The sequence below is a fragment of the Oreochromis aureus genome, linkage group 10 (genome assembly GCF_013358895.1).
Source record: "Oreochromis aureus strain Israel breed Guangdong linkage group 10, ZZ_aureus, whole genome shotgun sequence".
Lineage (NCBI taxonomy): Eukaryota > Metazoa > Chordata > Actinopteri > Cichliformes > Cichlidae > Oreochromis > Oreochromis aureus.
In genome coordinates, this window is record NC_052951.1 from 12,005,969 (window position 1) to 12,027,819 (window position 21,851).

The following is a 21,851-nucleotide window of genomic DNA, read 5'->3' on the forward strand; positions in this document are numbered from 1 at the left end:
TCATTGTTAATCAATAGCCTGTATAATTTAATGGGTGCCAGTGTGATTAGTGAAAAACATAATTCTATTAATACGTGTATTTTGGCCTCAAATGAACTCTTTTGATTGTGTTACTGAGGTAATCTGATTAATCATTCTTTGTGTAAGAAGAAAGCAGAAAATTCCCCTAAAGGTACAAAGTAGAAACATATTATTACTTTGTTTGTTAGCATAATAAAATAAGCTTAAAGGTATAACATTGTACACATCTATTGACTTACTTACTTAGCCTACTTGGATTTTCATTCAGTAGGTCACTAATCTATTTTCTGATAACTCATTCCGAAAAACTTCAGCAGTGCAGTGAGCGGAAGAAATAGGGCAGCTTTTATCAGCTAAATCCATAAAACAAACTTTGCCCTTTTACTGATTCCAGTTCAGTCTTAAAGTTCTTACTTGATCAAAGAGCTGAGAGCATTTATCCCAACAACACTGTGCCCGTAAATTAGGGCACAGTGGTTAGGATTTGATTGACTATCAATAATCAATGACCCCTGCCTCATTGGGAAGTTAGACAGCATGCGAGGTACTGACCTACAGAGACATATGTGTAATGGACAATCTCCGTGACTCAATAGGTCTCGCTCATACGGCGATCACATGAGAGCGGTCCATGTGGACCTGCCGCTACGAGGAACCAGGATATGGACCTGCCGCTACGATAGCCCTGACAGGATATGGTCCCTCGTAGCGGCAGTACATAGTGTCGCCGACAGGTGGTGTGTGTGCTGCATGCATAACAACGACAATACACACTGTACCTTGCTATATTAGCCACCAAGAAGCTTCTTAACGTTAGCCAACAAATAAAACTACAATTGTTAACATTTGGAAAATGACAGCCAGTGCAGGGAACTGACGAAAGCATTCTCTATGAACAGTCCGTACCGCGTGGATTATTTGATTTCAGTCCGTCTTTGAATTAAAACGAGGTAAGTAAAATGGCGGATAGCTAACGTTAACATCAAGGGAGTTTGCCATTGATGCCGCTTTTCTGGGTTAGCTGTCAAGACACTTGTTTAGTGTCACCGATAGGCATACCCATAGAAACACTAGTTCATCAGAATATGCTATGGTCAACATAGTTACCAACTGCAGCCTCTGTGTGTTTCCAGTTTGTGTTATATGTGCTAGTGGTCCAGTTAGCCAGCTACAGCTAACGGTAATACTAGCTAAGCTAGTTTCTAATGGTGTATCAAAACACTGGCGCGAAGTCTAATCGCAGTTGTGAGAGCCCGGTTTTAATTAATCAGAGAAGAAGGTCAAAGGGTAGCTAACTAAACAGAGCGTTGATGTCTGTGGCCAAGATCACATTATCAGTAGATTTAGCTCACATTAGCCTGAGAACTGCTTGGCCGTCGTAGAAACGACGGCACGTCAGGAGGAGATGAGAGCCGATAGCAGACTCAGCCTCCCAAACATCTGTGGTTGTTTGTATTTCGGAAGTATACAACTGCGCGTGTCACAACTGCGGTGTGATTAACTTGTTTCAAATTACGAGTAACAATACAGTTTACCGACACGGTGGACAGTAATAAAAGCGAAAGACAATTGTGCTCATCAGTAGCTAACGTTTTATTGAGACGCTGAAATCCGTACAGTATGCATATCCATTTATGGTGTTCAGAGTCTAGGGACAAGCCCCTACTCTGCTCAGGAAAAGCCGTGTCGTGTTTACTGGGATTTCCACTTACAGTATGTTCTATTGTGCAAGAGCGGTCCGCAGTTTCCCCCTTTTCTCTGAAAGTATCTGCTGTAAACGTAAAGTTACGCAGAAAGTTATGAAGCAGTCGCGATCACATGCATTTCTTTTTTTTCTTTTTTCTTAAAAAAAGTTCATTAAGTAACACAGTTCTAAGTATCTGTTTTAAAGTGTTACAGCTGGGAGACAAAATCACTTGTTTTCAGCTCTGAATAACAGCTGTGTTGGAGATACAAGTGTAGTTTGCAAGGTGAAAAGTGGAGAGTGAAAGTGAGTCTGGGGAAAACACACCCCTTAAGCTTGGAAAGCTTTTTTTTTTTAGAATGGCCACTAACAAGATGTATTACTTAACTTTGCCAGTGTATTATCTTCAGTTAATTAATTAATGTGATATACATGTTTTTTATGCCCCCCCCCCACCCCTTTTGTTTTTCGTTTTTTAAGAGGATGGTTTGAAGAGGCCTAAGAGGCTTCTTTGTATTACCTTTTTGCTCAATTATCCAAGGAGAGGCCACAAGTCATGACATCTTAGAATCTGGACCCAGAAAATTTGGAGCATTTTGGACCAGTAGTGCAGTCAAACAAGCACTTCCTCGTGCATTTCTCCATCTATAAGCCTGTCATAAAACACTTAAAAACACGGATGTCATTAAAAATAGTTGTGTCCCAGTAAACTGCAACATGCAACACAGTCAGTGTGCACACTACTGGGGTCTCAGTCATCTGAAATATTTTCTTAGCAGCTACCATGCAACAACCAGAATCCAGCCCCTAGTTGTCAAAAAGATTAATCTGCAATCCATGTATTACTTAATAGTTTGCTGTAGTACTGTCAAGTGATCCACAACAAATGGAGACTTTTTTGCTAAGCCTAACATCCCTTCTGGTGGTAATAAACATGGCAAGTACAGAGGTTTGGTATTGCTGACGTGCTTATGTGGAGCCTGGAGGGGTGGATTTCTTATTTTGATATTAGTGTAATTTTTACCTTGCTGCTTCAGCTGGATAAATCACATTAATTGGTCTTACAACTGGCATCAAAACATATTGTTGTTGTCTGAAAGTCAATGTACAAATTAGCTAGATAGATCTAGCTGACTTGCGAATGAACATGGTGCATCCCAGGTTGAGATAAGCGGCTCTCTGCTTTTCCCATCGCATAGCTAACATTATTACTATGTCTGTCAGCAGGTTTGGCTCACATTTTAACATCCTGTAGCCGCATTCCATTGCCGATATCTTGTGTTTGCATTTACAACCTGCATACCATACGTTAACACGCCTTTATCCAGATAAGTTTTCTGGATACAGATAATCAGCTTTAATTAGGGTATTAATGCTTTGTGTACCCTTTCTGAAACAACCATGCTCTTTTCATGCCCTTCAATATTAGTTTTGACAAAAAGTGTGAATCAGTTGGTACTACTATGATTACAATGATTAATCTTACCACGAAATGTGGTAAGAGTTTCATCTCAGCCACAACTATGTGCAATATGACTAAACTAATAGCAACAAAAAAGTACTTTTCATGTCAGTATTGAGCACGTTAAAAATAACTGTAGGCTGGAAGGAATTTATCCTAAGTGTTGAAGACTTCTTTGACTTTGGGCTCACATGAAATGGTTAAGAAGAGGGACCCTCCCTATGACTAAAATGCACGCAAAGACTTGTTACTGAAAAAGTAATGTCCTTCTTGCCAAAGAAGGTTTAGTATGATCCATGTGTGAGCAATATAAATGGAGTTCATTAAGTCCAATCAAGTTGTATTTATTAAGCAACATTTATAAGGATAAGATTTTGAGGGTTTAAAATAACAACTAAAATTTTTTGCTTTTGTTTAAGTTTATTCTTATCTTTATTGTAATTGGTAATGTAGAATTTTTCATAATAATTTTCTAACAGATAAATATTGGCCACAGGGATATGTAAATGTTGTCTTATCTGTTGATAGGATGTAAGTTGAAAAGTCACATATTTTGGTGAATCCTTGAAGGAACTGCACAGTAACAGTAAAACCTCAAAACACAGTGGAGGGAACATCATGGTTTGTGGCTGGTTTGCTACTTTAGTACCTGGATGCCTTGCAGCCATTGAGAGACCAGTGATAATGAAATCAAATCAAGAACTTCTCTTGAATGCTTGGCAAGTTGTTCACGAACTCAAATCATTATAAAAATGGTTATACATTTTTTGACTTGGCCAAAGTCTTACTCTTACCCAGTTAAGATGATGCATGAGTGAAAAAGGTCCCGGTCCTGTAAAGCAGCAGTCCCCAACCCCCGGGTTTGGTACCGGGCCTCGAGAGTTGAGGCTCGGGTGTGAAATTGATAGTTTTCAGGGTTTTTTATTGGCTTTTATCGTGGGTGTTTTCCCGTGCGTTGTGAAAAAATCTTCTTTTTTTGGGTACTCGTTTTATTTTGTTGCATTTATCCGGGACACCTTAAAGGCTGGTCTGTGAAATATTGTCGGACATAAACCGGTCCGTGTCGCAAAAAAGGTTGGGGACCGCTGCTGTAAAGTATCTCTGAAACATTGCTGAAGTCTCAAAACCAGAAACATCTGATGGAGTTTATAGCTGATAAAGACAGTTCTACAAGTCACTCAAATCAGTGCTTGTTTTGTGAACGGCTATACAGAGTTAAATAACAACATGTAAAGTCCAACTGTAACTTAGAAAAAACATTTATAAGTAATCTATGCAGAAGGAAATCACGACCTTTTCGAAGGATTTATTAACATTTTCTTGAAACAGCAGGAGTGGGCCTATATAAGATTATTTTGACTGTACAGGGATTTTTTATTTTTTTTTGCTTCATTCATTTCATTTTTTAATAATTATGTTCTTTTTCTTTTTCATGCGCTACTATAAAGGTATATCCTTGCTCAGCACCCAGAGCAGTAAGAGCACCTACTCCAGCAGATCCAGAAAATGTTAAAGAAATGATAGCAGCGCAGGACTTGCACACTGAGTTTCAGTTTCCTCAGTAAGTAGAACAACATGGAAATGTTACTGTAATGTTTTTATGTCCTTCAATGTTTATTTTGTATGTATGCACTGATGATATTTGAGATCGTTTTTGCTATGGTTGTGTTACTTTTTGCAGTTGTAATAAATACTAATAATAATTACTAATAAATCCATGTGTTATGCACAGAGAGGCAGAATCTCAGTTGTCTTCAGATACTGACCTTGAGGATCCTGATGGCAAAAATGCGAAGACAGGAAAGGGCCTGGTATGTTTGCCTGACTTTCTTATCTTGGGCACCGTGCTAAGAAGCACTAAGAGCACCTCCACATGAATGGGATGACTGTAGCACATGAACGATCACAGATATTGAGAAGTCTGCTGACGGCAGAGCGGCTGCTGTTAGAAAGGAAAATAAAACTATAATAACAGGAAACTGTAAAGAGGTTACACACCTAATACAGACTTAAAGTAACACAGTTATTGCGCACAAACTTGTCGTGTGAGTGCGTGTGAGAGGAAAAGCGCTGTAAGGCTGGAAAATACCTACTGCATAAATAAAGTTTAGCCAATTTGAAGCAAGAAAGGGAAAATTGCCAAAAATGCAGACTGTGTAAGTAAACAGTTACCAGTCAGACAGATTAGAGTTGTTGTTATTATTATTATTAATGTTTTGATAATGATAATGTAAATAATACATTTTTATTTAATTTGATTACATTTGTTGTATTTTATTTACAATTACATAACAATTATATTATAATCCTAATTTTATTGTATGATATTAACTACTAATTGTAATTAGTAATAAATATAAGTTAATTAGATAGTTTAAGGTTGTTTTTTTTTTCAGAGAATTGATTGGTTATGGATTGTGATTTTGTACCTGTTGATTTCTCATTTCAAACACCATGAGTTACTATGTACTCCAGTAGGAAGTGAACCGCCTTCTTAAAAGCCAGAGTGAAACCTGGAAAAGCCCAAATCCTAGCTTGTAGTACAGGCCTCGGTTTATGTGCAGTCGTGGTCACACGCAGGCTTGCAGTATATTCAGCATACACTGAGTAGAAATCAGTCAAACATCCTCACTGGTTTCCCGCTATCACAATGCTAATACATAGTCAAAAACGTTTATGTCATGCAGCAGCTACGTTTGATAAGAAAATAAGTCTGTTTCATCTCTGCATCAAATGTCTGTAATGTGATTTAGTTCCGTTTTTCTAATGTCCAGTAACCAGATAAGCTATTGAGTATAGAGGCACACTGATGCAGTGTATGATAACAGAAGAACATCTTTCTCCTCATTAGGCAGCCAAGAAAGGGAAGAAGGCGCTTGGAGACAAGGCCAAAGGTGGTGGAGCTGGGAGGGTCACTGGTCCCGGCTGGGTGAATGGCCACCATCAGGAGAATGGAATGGAGAACATGACCTTGTTTGAGGTGGTTAAAATGGGGAAGAGCGCCACACAGGTGGGTGCACAGATTCTAATTTTCAATCAGTAACAATATGTAGCCTGGTTTAGTGTCTGTGGTTCTCATTTTTTTAATACTTAATCCTTAAAGCTTGATTTATATCACTGTATTAAACCTTTGCTATAGCTACTGTATTTGTGGGGTAAGGCATTTCAACCTTACCCCACACTCTTTGCAGTGGACGTCATTTCTGTTTATTTTTTAAAGGAGTGCCACACAAGACTTTTTGACAGCTTTTTTTTTTTGTCTTTACATCTGACCTGATTTCCTTGAACCTTATGCATTGTGGTTAGAAGCAGGTTCTGTTTCTGTTTTTGTTCAATAGTGGCTGCTAAAAAAAAAAACAACTAGGTGTATTACTGCTGCCTCCTGGTGGTAATACTGGACAAACAGGTTTCTTTTTTCTTAAAAGATAACCTAATGACTACTTGAATACCGAAAGGTAGCATATTGATTAGCACAAAGATAATACCATTAAACAAAATGTAATAGACTGTAGCTTGATGTTAATGCAATAGCTAGTATTCTTTCAACATAGACATTAGCCTAGCTCTGATAATCTGTTTTATGGCTCAGTCATTTCAGGACTCTTCTCTGCTCTGCATTTTACTAAACATAACAGTTGTTCAAAATGTAATAGGTCCAAGTCAAACATGATCAGCTCAGTTTCACTCGTAAAGTCAGACCGATGCAGGCTCCTCAGCATACAAGTGCAAACAGCAATGGCAGCCACCATGGCATAAGCTCCTCTTAGTTATGGCTGGATCGGGTGACCCTGAATTCTCCCTTAGTTGCTTTGCAATACCTCTAAGCTGCTGGGGGCTTCCCATGATGCAGTATTAAGTGTTTCTTCTTTACTCCCCCCCCTTTTTTTTACACTTCCTGTGTGGTTATATACCCACCCTTCCCCCTTAATAATTATTATTATTCATCTTTGGCTGTGTTCAACAGTGTGTCTTTGTCCTGTCCCCTCACCTCCAACCTTCCACTTGAGGTTTCTTTCTGTTAAAAGGGAGTTTTTCCTTCCCACTGTCACCACATGTTTGCTCACATGGGGTCTTTTGATTGTTGGGGTTTTCTCTGTATTAACATATGTTTTTTTTTTTTACTTTACAATATAAACCGCCTTGACGTGCTTGTTCTTGTGGTGATTTGACATTATGTAAATAAAACTGAATTGAATTGCAGGGATTAAGCATAACTATAAATCAAGCTTAATGGATTAAGAGGAGTCGACAAAGCATGCTCTCTAAGGAATGTTTTCAAAGTTATATTTTAGTTAGAAGTGTAAATAATTATGTGATAATTGTGTGAGTGTGTTTCCCTTTCCAGTCTGTGGTTGATGACTGGATTGAGGCATACAAACATGACAGGGACACCACTCTTTTGGACTTAATCAATTTCTTCATTCAGTGCTCTGGCTGTAAAGGTAGTTTTCCTACTTGTATTGTCTAAATGTGCAGCATGTTGGGTGCCTGAAAGCACATTCACACGCTCAATTTTGCTGTATTAGGTGCTGTGAGCGGAGAGATGTTCAGACATATGCAGAACTCGGAAATCATCCGGAAAATGACAGAGGAGTTTGATGAGGTGATGTAGGCTGTGTTTCAATACAACGTATTTTAAAAGAACCACACCAGCATGGGAGATGTTTTTAATCTGGCCTGAAACAAATGCAATACTTGGGACCCCAATCTGATTGTCTCTGTGCTGTACAGGACAGCGGCGACTATCCATTAACCCTCTCAGGACCACAGTGGAAGAAATTCAGGATAAACTTCTGTGACTTCATTGCGGTTCTGGTGCGACAGTGTCAGTACAGCATCATTTATGACGAGTATATGATGGATACAATCATCTCGCTACTCACCGGCCTGTCTGACTCACAGGTCAGGGCCTTTAGACACACAAGCACACTAGCAGGTCAGTTTTATTGTGGATTTTGTCTCCATCCTGCACGCCCATGCTGCTGTTATCTGACAGCTGTTGTTCCTACACGCATGTGTTTTAAACATTGTTGTCTCTGCCAGCCATGAAGTTGATGACAGCCTTGGTGAACGTGGCTCTGAACCTAAGCATCAATATGGACAACACACAGAGACAGTATGAGGCAGAAAGGAACAAGGTCATTGCTAAGAGGGCCAATGATAGGCTGGAGCTACTGTTACAGAAGCGCAAAGAGGTAAGAAGAAAGATAAGCTGTCAAGCATTCAACCCAGGGTTGATGTTGGAGTGTAATAGAGCAAGACGTCAGTGGGTGTGAGCATTGTTTAACTCTGTCATTTAAATTTGTCACTCTATATATGAATTGACTGTTGGGGGGGGGGCATGCTGCTGATTGTATTTGCCCCTTCACGTGCAGGTATGCCATACAAGTGTAGCCTTTTCTGCCTTTGTGTCTCTGGAGAATAGACTCAGTCACTACTGATTTATTTGAAGCCCCATCCCTAACCAGCTATAACCTAAAATTATGACTTTGTTTACCATTCTGTGGCCTTGTAATTTACTCTATTTATTTTAGCTCATTATTTTATTGATATTTTTAGCGCAGCCACAGATGCATACTTCTCTCTTTCCAACAGCTGCTTCAGGGTCTTAATGCAGGCAGCCTAACATCGCCTCTTGAAGGCCGAATCTCTGTGACTGCTGCTTTCCCTTCAATGCATGTCGTATTAGTCATGGTTAATTTAGAAAGACATCATGTTTCCTTTTCTCTCACAGTTTGTCACTGCTCTGACACGTCATTGGCCATTGGATTAAAACAACTTTACAGTGTGTTTTTTTTTTTTCACCAACACTTTTCGTTGCCTCTCCACGTCAGTTCAGATGACATCTTGGAATTCTACAGATAGAAAAAGTTTGGGGTTTTTTAGACTTGTGATTGCATGTGGTATATTTAATTCAGAGGAGGTTGGCTGCGCTTAATGGTAACTTGAAAAGTGTCAGTTATATGAATGACAAATCTGATGACACGTCTCCTGGTGAATCGTTTGAAATGAGTGATTTGACCATTACACATTTTATGATTAGTTATAAAAGACTGTTGAATCTCACTTTGAGAACTTGTGAATGTCTACCAGAAAAGGTATGAAAGATTTAGTGTAAAAAGAAAAAAACTATTCCTGCATGAGGCCACTGATCCAAATCTGAAATGATAAGAATGGTAGTTTCTTTATTGATTGCCTGTGTAGAAAAATCCTCATAATCTTTAGACCACTGTTGTCCAATTGTTGAAATAATCACATTGGGCAGGACTGGTTCTTTTTATTTTGAGTTTATTCTACATGAACTGTCCTTTCTAGTTCACAAAATGCATATAAATCCAGTATTTCTGGTTTACCTTTAAAAATGGTAACAAATAGTGGTTGAAATCTGTAATAAATCAAAGTATAGAACAATGCCAACCTTAATCTTTGACTTTCAGGGAGTTTTTGTGCAATTAATTTCAAAAACCTTCTGATTATCTTTTAGCTTCAAGAAAATCAAGATGAAATTGAAAACATGATGAATGCAATCTTCAAGGGAGTGTTTGTTCACAGATATCGGTAAGTAAATCCTTAAGCGATAAGGAATTCCCCCAGATTATTATGGTAAATGGCATCTAGACTGTGTGCAGAATGTAAGATTTCATCACGGGCTTCTTATTACTTTTGAGATTGTACCACAAGAAGCAGACTGAACATTTGGAGTATTTTGGCACCCTCTAGTGCAAAATCAATGTTAATACAAGCATGAGTTCATTATTCACAATGAATCTTCTTTATCAGTGCTGTTTACAGCCGCTGGGTCTGTTACAGGCCTGTTTACTAAACTTAGTGAATTCTCTTTGTTTTTGCCAGCGATGCCATTGCTGAAATCAGAGCCATTTGTATTGAGGAAATAGGAGTGTGGATGAAGCTGTACAGTGACGCCTTCCTTAATGACAGCTACCTAAAGTATGTTGGCTGGACAATGCATGACAAGGTGAGTTTATGGTAAAAACGTGTGTTATGGAAGAACAAATAAAAGACCACATCTTAAATCTTCGATTTCTGAGAGTCAGCGTATGTAGTAGTACCAGAGATGAAACAGTCAGTATAATTGAGATTTACAAACATAAGCATCAGTATAATTAAAAACCCTAGATCAAACCGTATTATTCTCCCTGCTCCTTCTCATGAGAATTTGATGAACTCGGAATCTTCTTTTTCTTGTTTAGGAATTTTAGTACCAGCTTCTCGTCGCTTCATGTCAACAGTCAGTTTTTTGAGAACCACTTTCCTGAAAAAACGCAACCGTTTGTTCTGTACATAGGTTACCTGTCATGTTTGTACACAACACGTTCAGTTTGTAACACCCTTTATCCAGAAAATCTCCCATTTGTTAAAGCCTATTAGTTAAAATTTGAAATCCAGAGCTCCTGCTACCATTTTCTTTCAGCTAGAGGGCTTTTATTCCAAACACCTCCAATCACTAGACTTACCCAGAGTTTAGATGGGTGCTCCAGTCTTGAGCTTATGCCTTCACTTGGCTCCTCCTTCCCATATCACATTGAAAGCAGATGGATGCTTTTATCAGGTGTACTTGCTTTTCTTGTTCAGCCACTTGTGCTGGTGAGAAAGACGCCTGTCATACAGACCTCCTGTTTGGTGGAAATTGTCTGCTTGTGAGAATCCTATTTGATGCTGAAAGACACCCTCATGTCTTGCTGCTATGTGCCATGTTTGTTTTATTATAGCTGCTCCTTACGCATTTTCATTACCTCTACATAGACCTTTCATGTAACTGTATTTCAAAATGTTTGGATTGCAAACAGCTGTCTAAGAGAAATCAATCTAAAACTTGCTTATAACTTCACCTAACTTGCCTCTAGGGGTGCATTATAAGCAATTTTAACTGGAATAGTGGCAGAGTAACACAGGCATTCAGATTTCACGAGTATTTAATGCATTTCTGCTACGACTGCAGCAAGGTGAAGTGCGTCTGAAGTGCCTGACTGCCCTGCAAGGCCTGTTCTACAACAGAGAGCTCAGCACTCGGCTGGAACTCTTCACAAGCCGCTTCAAGGTGAGTAAGCATTACTAGAAATGTAGATGCTTCTTGGATATCATTGCATAGATGTAAATGTATGATAAAGATAAAATAGTAGCATTTGGCTGTTATCATACCCACAACTAATGTTATGGAGATCTGACATTTTCTCTCACTGACAGGATCGCATTGTTTCTATGACTCTGGATAAGGAGTATGATGTTGCAGTGCAAGCTATTAAACTTCTGACACTTGTCCTACAGTGAGTAATCTCGCCTCCTTAAATTACCATTTAATTTTGTACCACAGCATGTGATTATTAGGACATAATGTTTTAATTCAACACAACAGCAGATGTCAACATTTTCTTCAGACAAGTGTGTTATTTTTGTTGGTGTGCATTTATGTTTTCTTCCTAATTCTGAAAGCTATTGTGCTTAAAATTTTTACAAATCATGTAAATTACAATAATAATTCTCAGTGTTTGTTTTTCTTAATCAAAAATCCAATAATCACAAAGACTTATTTATGCTTTTCATGTAACAGGAGTAGTGATGAGGTTCTGACAGCAGAGGACTGTGAGAGTGTTTATCATCTGGTTTACTCGGCACATCGACCCATCGCCGTCGCAGCGGGGGAGTTCCTGTTCAAAAAGTATGTGTTTTTCTGCAGATTTGAAAGAGATGTAATTGAATCACCAGCTTGAATGAATGTTATCCATTCAAAATATTATGGAGGTTTTAGTGCCAGTAATAAGACTGACAGAAACATTCCAGGGATTGGCTTATTGTGTAAACAGGCTCTTTGATTCAGCCTGAGTCTGGTTGGCACTGCATAACGAGCAACATTCATGGGAAGCACACTAAGCTCCAAGAAAGGAGGGAGAGGAGGAAGGGCTTAAAGGAATATTCCACTCTGCTCTCGGCTCGGAAGGTGGCTCTGAAATTTTTTGCTGGCTCCTTGTTATTACAAAAACAAAAGTGTGAAAATAATGCTTGCGTGAAGGCCAGCTTAAGTGTAAAGTCAATTAGATTCCATAAAGGAGACACAGGAAATATGCATGAGATATTTGTCCCACCTCCTTTCCTAAAGTGGCTGAAAACGTTCATTTAGCCTGTTTCTCATATGTGTATTAAACTGCTGTTTCTTTGGTTGATTGAAGGCTGTTTAGCCATCGAGGTCCCGAGGAGGACGGATTACCCAGGAGGGGCAGGCAGAGCCTCAACGGCAGCCTGATCAAGACTACTGTGTTCTTCTTCTTGGAGAGTGAGGTGACCAGGCTTTTATGTCAGCCCTGTGCCCCAGCTTTGCAGAAATGGCAGTTTCAACTGAAACGTATCAATCATTAATTTGGTGTTTCTGTACTTAATTATGCTTAAGATTGGATTAAATAATTCAATAAGAATCAGAACTGTACATAAATCTATTGCAAGTCACTGGAAATGTCTTTTATATGTGGCTCAAAGAGAATAAAAAATAATATAGAAATATATTAGCAAGGGTTATCTGTGTTTAAATAGATTATTTCATTTCATTACAATTCACATTCCAATTTTTACAGCTCCATGAACATGGGGCCTACTTAGTGGATAGCCTGTGGGAGTGTGCGTCAGAGCTGCTGAAGGACTGGGAGACTATGATCAGCTTGTTGCTGGATGAGCCAATGCCAGGAGAGGAAGGTAAGGAAGCGCTGTCTCAGAACGGTCCCACCTGAGATTTTTAGTGAGGAAAATGAATCTTTTTGCCACTTTATTACTTATTTATGTACTTTTACTCTAATTGGTTCTTCTCTTAGCAGAGCAAGTCTTTTCATTAGATACTTGGTAACATTCTTTATGTTTTTTTTTTTTTTTAGCTCTAAACGATCGTCAGGAGACTGCCCTGGTTGAAATCATGCTCTGTGCCATTCGGCAGGCTTGCGAATGTCATCCTCCTGTAGGCAGAGGCACAGGGAAGAGGGTGAGTGTCAGGCCGTCATGCTTGAGATAGAAAGGATTAACTTTGCTCCTTGAATGATTTCATGTTGACTGTGCTGCTGGGGTTTTGTGCATGGAAAAGGTCCTAACTGCAAAGGAAAAGAAAACACAGCTGGATGATCGGACACGAGTCACAGAGATGTTTGCAGTTGCTTTGCCTCTGTTATTGGCAAAGGTCAGTGATTCAGAGATCTCGGAGTTCATTATTTTATCAGGTTCAATATTCATGAAATAAGCCTGACTGCGTTCCCTTTTGTTTTTGTAGTACTGCGTTGATATTGATAAGGTGACCAATTTGCTACAAATACCAAAGTTCTTTGATCTTGACATCTACACAACTGGGCGGTTAGAAAAGGTTTGTGAGTTGTTTCTTTTAAAGCTTGTTTTACAGCCTAACTGCATTGTATGTGCTGGTGGTGAAACAATGTTATGTTCTTTCAATTAGCATTTAGACGCACTGTTGCGACAAATCTGGGAAGTCGTGGATAAGCACACAGACACTGAGGTCCTGGAGGCCTGCTCTACCACCTACCACTATCTCTGCAACGAGGAGTTCACTATCTTCAACCGTGTGGACATCGCCCGCTCCCAGCTTCTCGACGAGCTTGTAGACAAGTTTAATAGACTCCTGGAGGACTTCCTGCAAGAGGTAGGTGCTGTAAGGCGTTTATCTGTGTGGACTGTTTTAAAGGATGCTCGCAGGTGTAGAGGCAAGAGTGAATATCTGAGATTTCAGTGTATGATCTCTTGTTTGTCAGGGTGAAGAACCTGATGAGGATGATGCCTACCAGGTTCTATCCACACTTAAGAAGATCACCACTTTCCACAAGTAAAAGCAGTTTATGGAAACTGTTTCAGTTTTTGATTTGAACACATTACTTGTTAAAAATCTTAAATTTCTGTTTTCTTATATTGGGTTAACATGTCAATGACAGCATGTATGCATATTAAATGTTATAGATTTAATGTACATTTCTGCTTTCAGTGCACATGACCTCACTAAGTGGGATCTCTTCACCAGCAACTACAGGCTACTCAACACAGGTCTACAGAATGGCGATATGCCTGAACAGGTATTACAGTGTCATCCCCAAAATGCTAAAATTGAAGTTAGTTAGGGTTTTTACATTCCCATACGTTACTGTGATGTTAATTGAGTTACAGGTGGTGTGAGGGATAACTTGGAAAGAATCATTGATCATATATACTCACCAGCCACTTTGTTAAATATACCTTGCTAGTACCCAGTTGGACCCCTTTTGTGCTTTCAATTTGTGCCATAGATTCAACAAGGTGCTTTAAGCATTCCTCAGTGATTTCAATCCATATTGCCATGATAGCATCACAGAGATGCTGCAGACTTATAGGCTGCACATCTGTGATGTGGCTCTCCCCTCCTACCACATCCCAAAGTTGCTCTGTTGGATTCAGATCTGGTGACTGGAGGTCATTTGAGTACAGTGAACTCATTGTCATGTTCAAGAACCCAGTTTGAGGTAGTTTGAAATTTGTGATGTGTTGCTTCAACATTTCATCAGAAGATTGTACACTGTGGATGGACAAGGGCTGGACAAAGGCAGCAACAATGCTCATGCAGGCTTTAGTGTTTAAATTATGCTCAGTTAATAATAAGGGGCCCAAACTGTGCCCAGGAAATATCCCCCACACTTTTATATCACTGCCACCATTATGAACAGTTGATACAAGGCAGAATGGATCCATGATTTCATGTTGTTGACATCAAATTCCGACCCTACCTTCCCAATGATGTAGCAGAATCGGACACTCATTCGAACAGCCAACATTTTTCCACTCTTCTGTTGTCTAGTCTTGGTCAGCCTCTGTGAACCGTAGCCCAGTTTCCTGCTTGTAACTTACAGGGGTGTTGTAGTCTTCTGCTTCCTGTAGTCCCTCTACTTCAAGGATCAATGTGTGGTTGAATTACTGTTGCTTTCTTATCAGCTCCAAACACTCTGGCCATCCTGACCTGGCATCAACAAAGCATTTTGTTGCCCAGAGAACTGAAATAAAATAAAAACAGAAAAAATAGATGATTATATGAATAATTCTTTTGTGTATTTATTGTATGTATTTTGACATGTCTTAATAATTACTGAACATTAAACTCTTTTAAAATTTAGAGTCAAGCTTTCAAAATAAAGTTACCATTAACCAAGTTAGTACAGTTCAAGTAAACTAGAATTACCCTCTGAGTGACCTGTTAAGTTCATGTTAAAAAACTGAAAGTGCAGTTTATCTAATCTGCTTGATTTTTGTTCTTCTCAGATTGTGGTTCATGCCATGCAGTGCACACATTACATCATCCTGTGGCATCTAGCGAAGGTTTCAGATGGTACTTCAGTAAAGGTACTGTTCACCTTTTGGGGATATTTGGGAAAATACATGTAATAGCATTTCTGTGCCTACATTTCCCTAATAAATATGATTGGCAGTGTATCAGAGTTTGAAAGTATCCTTCCTCCTGTGTCACATTATATTATCTCTGTAGTTACATTAGTACACACCATGTACATGCAGATCTAAAGTAGGAGTTACATGTTTTTACTTTGTTTTGCTTACATAAACACCTCTCAGTCTGAGTGCAGTTTTCTGTCAAGCTTTATAAATAGATTTATTAATTTCTTAATGCCTGGGTAATACAGGTACAATGTTACTTTGAAAGGGTTTTACTAACTGAACCTTTACTCCTTTCAGGGTGACATGGTGACCTTGAGAAAGCAAATGCGAGCTTTCTGTTTGATGTGTCAGCGCTACATAAACACCATCAACAACGCAGTCAAAGAGCAGGTGAGGATTTTGATGAGTCAGATTTTTTTTTCTTTTTTTTTTTTCTGCCCATCTTTCTTTTTTCAGCGCAACTGAAAATTTCTGTGATCAGCATTTCCATATGTGCTCAAGTGTTGTGTTTATTCCAGGCCTTCACTATACTGTGTGATCTGCTACTGATCTTCAGTCACCAAATTATGTCTTCAGGCCGGGAACAGTTGGAGTCTCTGGTCTATACGCCAGACTCTTCTTTGCAGGCAGAGCTGCTCAACTTCATCCTGGATCATGTTTTCATTGATCAGGATGACGACAACAGCACAGGTCAGAAAACACTACCCTGTTTTATATGAACCCACCACACTCTGTTTAAAGAAGGAACATGACTTTTTATAAATTTTTCATTTTTTTAGATGGACAACAAGATGATGAAGCCAGTAAAATTGAAGCTCTACATAAGAGGAGAAACCTTCTTGCTGCCTATTGCAAATTAATCATTTACAATGTTGTGGAAATAAACACCGGAGCAGATATATTTAAACAGTACATGAGGGTAGGTCTAAATCATGTAGAGATTATAATGAAATCATCCAGCCCTGTTGTTTTAGTTAACAGTGTTTCTACTGCTTCTCCTCAGTATTACAACGATTATGGAGATATTATCAAGGAAACAATGAGTAAGACGAGACAAATCGACAAAATCCAGTGTGCAAAGACGCTCATATTGAGCCTGCAAAAGGTATGACATGGGAAACAGATGGATGGTCACTAATGTGTAAAACATACTTGTTGCTGATATTATGATGAGACCAGGTTTGCCGCTGTTCAGGAGACACAGATGAATGGTCTAACACATAGATAAGGAAGCGCCTTTTGTCTCTGTACTGTCAGTAAGCAGCCAGGCTGTCCTTGAGATCCAGCATCATCATCACTTACATCATCATCATACTGCTGGAAACCCGATAAAGTCTTTTCAGGCCTCCTCAAATAGCGATACCTCACCAAACAGAAGAGATAAAGGAGTCAGCCCCAAAATCCTTTACTCGCATTTTAGTCTGGAAAAAAATCTTCTCAGGGTCTTCAGAGGCTTTTAATGACTGAAATCAGACAAACAATATGTGAAACCTCTTTTGCAGTTGTTCAATGAGATGTTGTCTGACCTTGGCTTCAATTTCGACCGCTCATCATCAGCCTTCTGCGGCATAAAAGAGCTCGCCCGACGCTTCTCATTGACGTTTGGTTTGGATCAGCTGAAGACAAGAGAGGCTATTGCCATGTTACATAAGTAAGTCATTTCCCTAACCCAAACATCATTTGCTCTAATGAACAGGAACTTTCATATGTCATGTCTTGTTTGTTTATTTTAGAGATGGGATTGAGTTTGCCTTTAAAGAGCCAAGTCCCCAAGGAGAAGGAAGTCCACCGCTTAATTTAGCATTTTTGGATATCCTGAGTGAGTTCTCTAGCAAACTAATTCGACAGGACAAGAGGACAGTGTAAGTTTGCAGCATGATGAGTAATGTGAGCATGAAAATGATGAGAACTTCTAAAAAGACTCTAATGTTTACTGTCATTTCACTTTTTGCAGTCACATGTACTTGGAGCGATTCATGACATTTCAGATGGCCCTGCAGAGAGAAGACTGCTGGCTGCCTCTCATCTCATACAGAAATTCCCTGCAGGCTGGAGCAGACGATGACACTATGTCTGTAATTAGTGGGATCAGCAGTCGAGGGTCCACCGTCAGGAGTAAGAAATCCAAGCCAGCCACTGCCAGCAAAAGAAAATTGCCTGAAGGTGAGCATTTCTGGTGTTCTTTGGTGGACCATTTATTTCATCTACCACAACAACTGATCTGCAGCATGAGTTCATCTACATCAAAACAGCTGCTGGTTTGTAGAGTTGCATTTAAGGTGACAACATTTTCTTTGGATTCCATGACTGACACAGCAGTTTGTTTGCTGTATTTCTTAAAGTCTCCCTGAGATTGAAGTAAGGTTTTTTCTGTGAGCGAATACGCCGTCGTGAATTTGAATACGGTGCAGTATTCATCTTCAAACGTCACTCGTAAACATAAAAATGCGTCTCTCTCTTAGGGACATGTATTTCTCCTAGGATCCTCTTGCAAAATGTTTCATGTTAATTCTCATCACAGCCTGCCACTTTAATAATAAATCAAACAGCTCACTCATTGTTATGGCCACTGCGTGTGTTCAGTAAAATTCAAGGAGTGTAACAAATGATTTTCTCTGGCAGAAGAGAACAGCAGTAGCAGCAGCGATGCGGTTTGGATGAACCGTGAGCAGAATGTGCAAACGCCAGTGATGATGCATTCACCCCATCTAACTTCCACTGTACTGAGGGATCCAAAGAAAATGAGGCCAGAGGACAGCTTCACAGCCACGTTCACCATGCCAGCAGAGCAGCATCCCCATCAGCCTGTGCCTCCTCAGCAGCAGCAGCCACACCCTCAACACCAGACTACCATTGATTACAAGTAAAAAATATATGTATTACATTATTGCATACATGTCTGCAGAGGTTTTAGTTGCAGTACAGTATGTAAAGCCACTTTTTTAAAACTGTGGGAATTATGAAGTAATGAACCCTGTTCCACAGTACCCAGGTTACTTGGATGCTGACACAAAGGCAACAAGCTGAAGCCCGTCAGCAGCAAGAGCGGGTTAGCATGCACTACGCCAAGATGAGGAACCACATGCAGCAAGCAATGTAAGAAGTTCAGCACTTAACTGTTTTTGGCCGAACTTTGAGCCAATAAAGAGTCTGACAAAAAGCAGTCTACTGACGTGTTATGTTTTTGTTACTCGTCACAGTCGTCGAGGCTCTGGGCTCATGGAGGATGATGAGGAGCCAATAGTGGAGGATGTGATGATGTCATCTGAAGACCGCTTGGAAGATATCAATGAGGGCATGGATTTTGACACAATGGACATCGATTTGGTAATTAAAAAAAACAAAAAACAATAGTCTGAATTTGTCTAGATGCATGTTTAATAATTCCAGTAAGGAAATCCTAGGAAGTTGATTCAGCTGATTTGGATGTGGCATTTTCAGCAGGAGATGAGTAATGAAACATTTCTCCCACTGAAAATGCAGCATCCAGATGAACTGAACCAAATTTCCGAGATAATCTGAATCATGTGTTTCTAGCAGAGTAAGCATCCTTCAGTAGTCTGGTCATGCCAGTCCTTCCAATAAATAAATAATAAAAACAAATGTTGATGTTAAAATTTATAATTTTTTAACTGTATATTTTTTTTTTCATCTTGTGGAGTATTCTTCTAACTGAGCTGTTACCTTTCAGCCGGCATCAAAGAATCGCAGAGAAAGAACCGAACTGAAGCCAGATTACTTTGATCCATCTTCCATCATGGATGATTCGGTAGGAGTATTCCACTCATTATAATAACTTTTTCACTGTGTTTTGGATGGCACTGGTTACAGTCCTTGAGATAAGTTCATGTTCTTGAAACGATTTTTCTTAACTGTTTGAGTGAATGCCCAAGTAAGCATGATAGATCAACGTACAGTTCACACATGCCTAGCCTTATTTGGTAGAAGTCCATTTTCTTGTTATTTATGACCATTTGATTAAAGAAACCCAAAGGATGAACCGCTTTAGGTGTAAAAACAGCCACATATTTCTCATCTGTTCATCCTGTACACTTAATATATGCTTGTTTTTATTTGGTTCTGAATTTTTAACACTGCTTTTTTCTTTTGCCTTTAGGTTCTCAATGTTTCAATGTTTTAATATGAAAAGGACAGCATGTCATCGAAATCCTGGGACGGTGAAATGACTCTTTATAAATGAGAGTGGATTGGACTAGTAGGCTTGTGAGACACCAATGTTTGCCTCTTTAACACTTTGTTAAAACTTAGGAGTGCTTGAGCTTGGATTTGAATTTTATTCTGCTATTTTCACACACCGGATTTTGGTCACACTGCGGCAGAGATGTTTCAGTTTTTGTTCAGTTGCCCTAAAGAAACTTGATGCCAGCTATCACTTGGCTACACTTGTTATAATGTGTGAAGCGTTACAGGTACGGATATTGTGTGGCAGTTTGCATGGTGATGGGACAATAACAGGCCAAAATTCAATTGAATGATGTATACCTTTAAACTCTTTAAGTAGACGAAAAATGTCTGTAAATACATAGCGGCCAATATACAGGGAGGGTGAACACAATTTCATGAACACCAGAAAATATAATAGGCTTGCAGAATAACACTACTGTTTTGATGCTTGTAGTGTTCAGTTATTGTTGAACACTATAATGACCCTGCACTTTGTTACAGAGGTGGTAATTGAGCTGGATGGTTATTTTTAAGCTTTGCATCGAGAAACTATCTTAGGTGTAAACGAACCCCCTCTCTGATGCAATCTGAACATACACTGAACATCTAATGTTTCATAATGGCAGCAGTTATTAAATGGCTACTGCGTTATATTGGAAGGGTGTCAGTGGTATTGTTGTTCACCTTCTGAACTTTTAAACTGTAGATTCTGGCATGGCATGTAGCCATATATCGAAACATGTACACAGTAAAGTATAATGTGAACTGGCGTGTCATACTGTTTAAAGGCCTTGCCACAAGTTATATATATACAGCATTCTCAGATTTCTTTGTGATGGTATTTTTTAGAGACATGTGTTCTGCTTTTATACCTTCTAGATAACTTTGATTTATAGATATTTTGTAATGACAATCAAATGTAAATTAATGGTTTCTATTAATCATGTTATTTCACATAGAGATTAAAATGATCCTTTTTAAAGGAAATGATTATGTTACTATAGATGTGGCCAGCTGTATTTTCTTTTCGTCTCTCTGTAGCGAACGGGTACAAACGTACCTCATTGCTCAGATGTAGTAATTTGACAAATTGAGGCTGCATCTAAAATTATTTTTTAATGTTGGAAGAAATCACAATGTTGTAAAATTTTGACTCGACCTCAAATATGTAATCTCTCCTATATATTAACTATTTTTTTCCACTGTATAGTATCTAGTAATATCTAATATTAGAGACATGCCATGATTGCAATCTTTAAAAGAAAGGATTTTTAAAATGGTTGAGAACGATGTGTGTTTGTTTGGTTTTGTTTTGTTTTTCCTATTTGCAGGTGTTCAGAAATAGTTTTTCAAACTGCCAGTTTGGTTGGTTTGCCACTGCTGCGTGTATAAGAGTTATAGAAATATTCTAAATTACAAAGCTTCTAAATTCTTTAGCCAACAATCATAGTATCAGAATTGTATATTATACAGTTACAAATGTGTAATATATTGTGAATCGGTGCTCATTTTATATTTACTGTTTCTTTTTGTGTGAAATTTTGGGGAATTGTCAAAGGAAAAGAATGTAAGTCTTTGACATTAATCTACTAATTTGTAAGTGCACACACAGTGCATTATTTTTTTTCTTTGTTTTACCGTGGATTGTTCCGGTATTTCCTCTGTGTATTGGCCTGGCTGGCAGAATCAGACTTTATGGAAGAAGGTGTAATCATATTGTAGCTGAAAATGAATACCTTATTTCCTCAGAGTGTCACTATAATCTGGAGAATCAAATCATCTGGTCTTAAACATTACCACATACATAATAACTATTCATGTTAGGCAAATGAGAAAAACACCTCTTAGACTTGCCTGTAAATTTACATGACTCATGTCATTTTGGAGCTTTTCTGTTTTGCATCAAACTGCTGAAAATGTGCAAACATCTGTACGTTTATACATATTTAAATATTTGCGTATATTAAATTTGTGTTTATATTCTATTTACAAAGTGCCCATTGCATCCTTTACTGTTTGTATTTATGTCTGGAGATGTAACATGAACAGAATAAACCCTCTACAACTGTGTGATGATTTAAT

The 21,851-nt window shown here is 38.8% G+C and overlaps 1 protein-coding gene across 1 annotated transcript; it reads left to right on the top strand.

Annotated features, from left to right (window-relative positions):
• The first annotated feature begins 737 nt into the window (after nt 1-737).
• Nucleotides 738-21,845, top strand: stag2a (stromal antigen 2a). Its single transcript, XM_031752478.2, has 34 exons — nt 738-971; nt 4,616-4,728; nt 4,900-4,978; nt 6,019-6,177; nt 7,513-7,609; nt 7,694-7,770; nt 7,899-8,103; nt 8,211-8,362; nt 9,652-9,725; nt 10,020-10,143; nt 11,128-11,226; nt 11,373-11,452; nt 11,737-11,844; nt 12,353-12,461; nt 12,752-12,869; nt 13,046-13,149; nt 13,249-13,341; nt 13,432-13,521; nt 13,612-13,815; nt 13,925-13,995; nt 14,152-14,239; nt 15,453-15,533; nt 15,882-15,974; nt 16,103-16,274; nt 16,364-16,503; nt 16,588-16,689; nt 17,087-17,235; nt 17,318-17,446; nt 17,539-17,747; nt 18,207-18,447; nt 18,570-18,680; nt 18,785-18,911; nt 19,276-19,353; nt 19,702-21,845. The coding sequence occupies exons 2-34, from the start codon at nt 4,685-4,687 to the stop codon at nt 19,723-19,725; spliced, it is 3,831 nt and encodes a 1,276-aa protein (XP_031608338.1). The 5' UTR covers nt 738-971; nt 4,616-4,684; the 3' UTR covers nt 19,726-21,845.
• The last annotated feature ends 6 nt before the right edge of the window (nt 21,846-21,851 follow it).

Excerpts from the sequence above, each read along its gene's own strand:
- stag2a (XM_031752478.2), top strand. The coding sequence starts at position 4,685 with ATGATAGCAGCGCAGGACTTGCACACTGAGTTTCAGTTTCCTCA. Across the intron at positions 17,748-18,206 it reads CAAAAGAAAATTGCCTGAAG|AAGAGAACAGCAGTAGCAGC; the intron begins GTGAGCATTTCT and ends TTTCTCTGGCAG. Across the intron at positions 18,912-19,275 it reads ACACAATGGACATCGATTTG|CCGGCATCAAAGAATCGCAG; the intron begins GTAATTAAAAAA and ends GTTACCTTTCAG.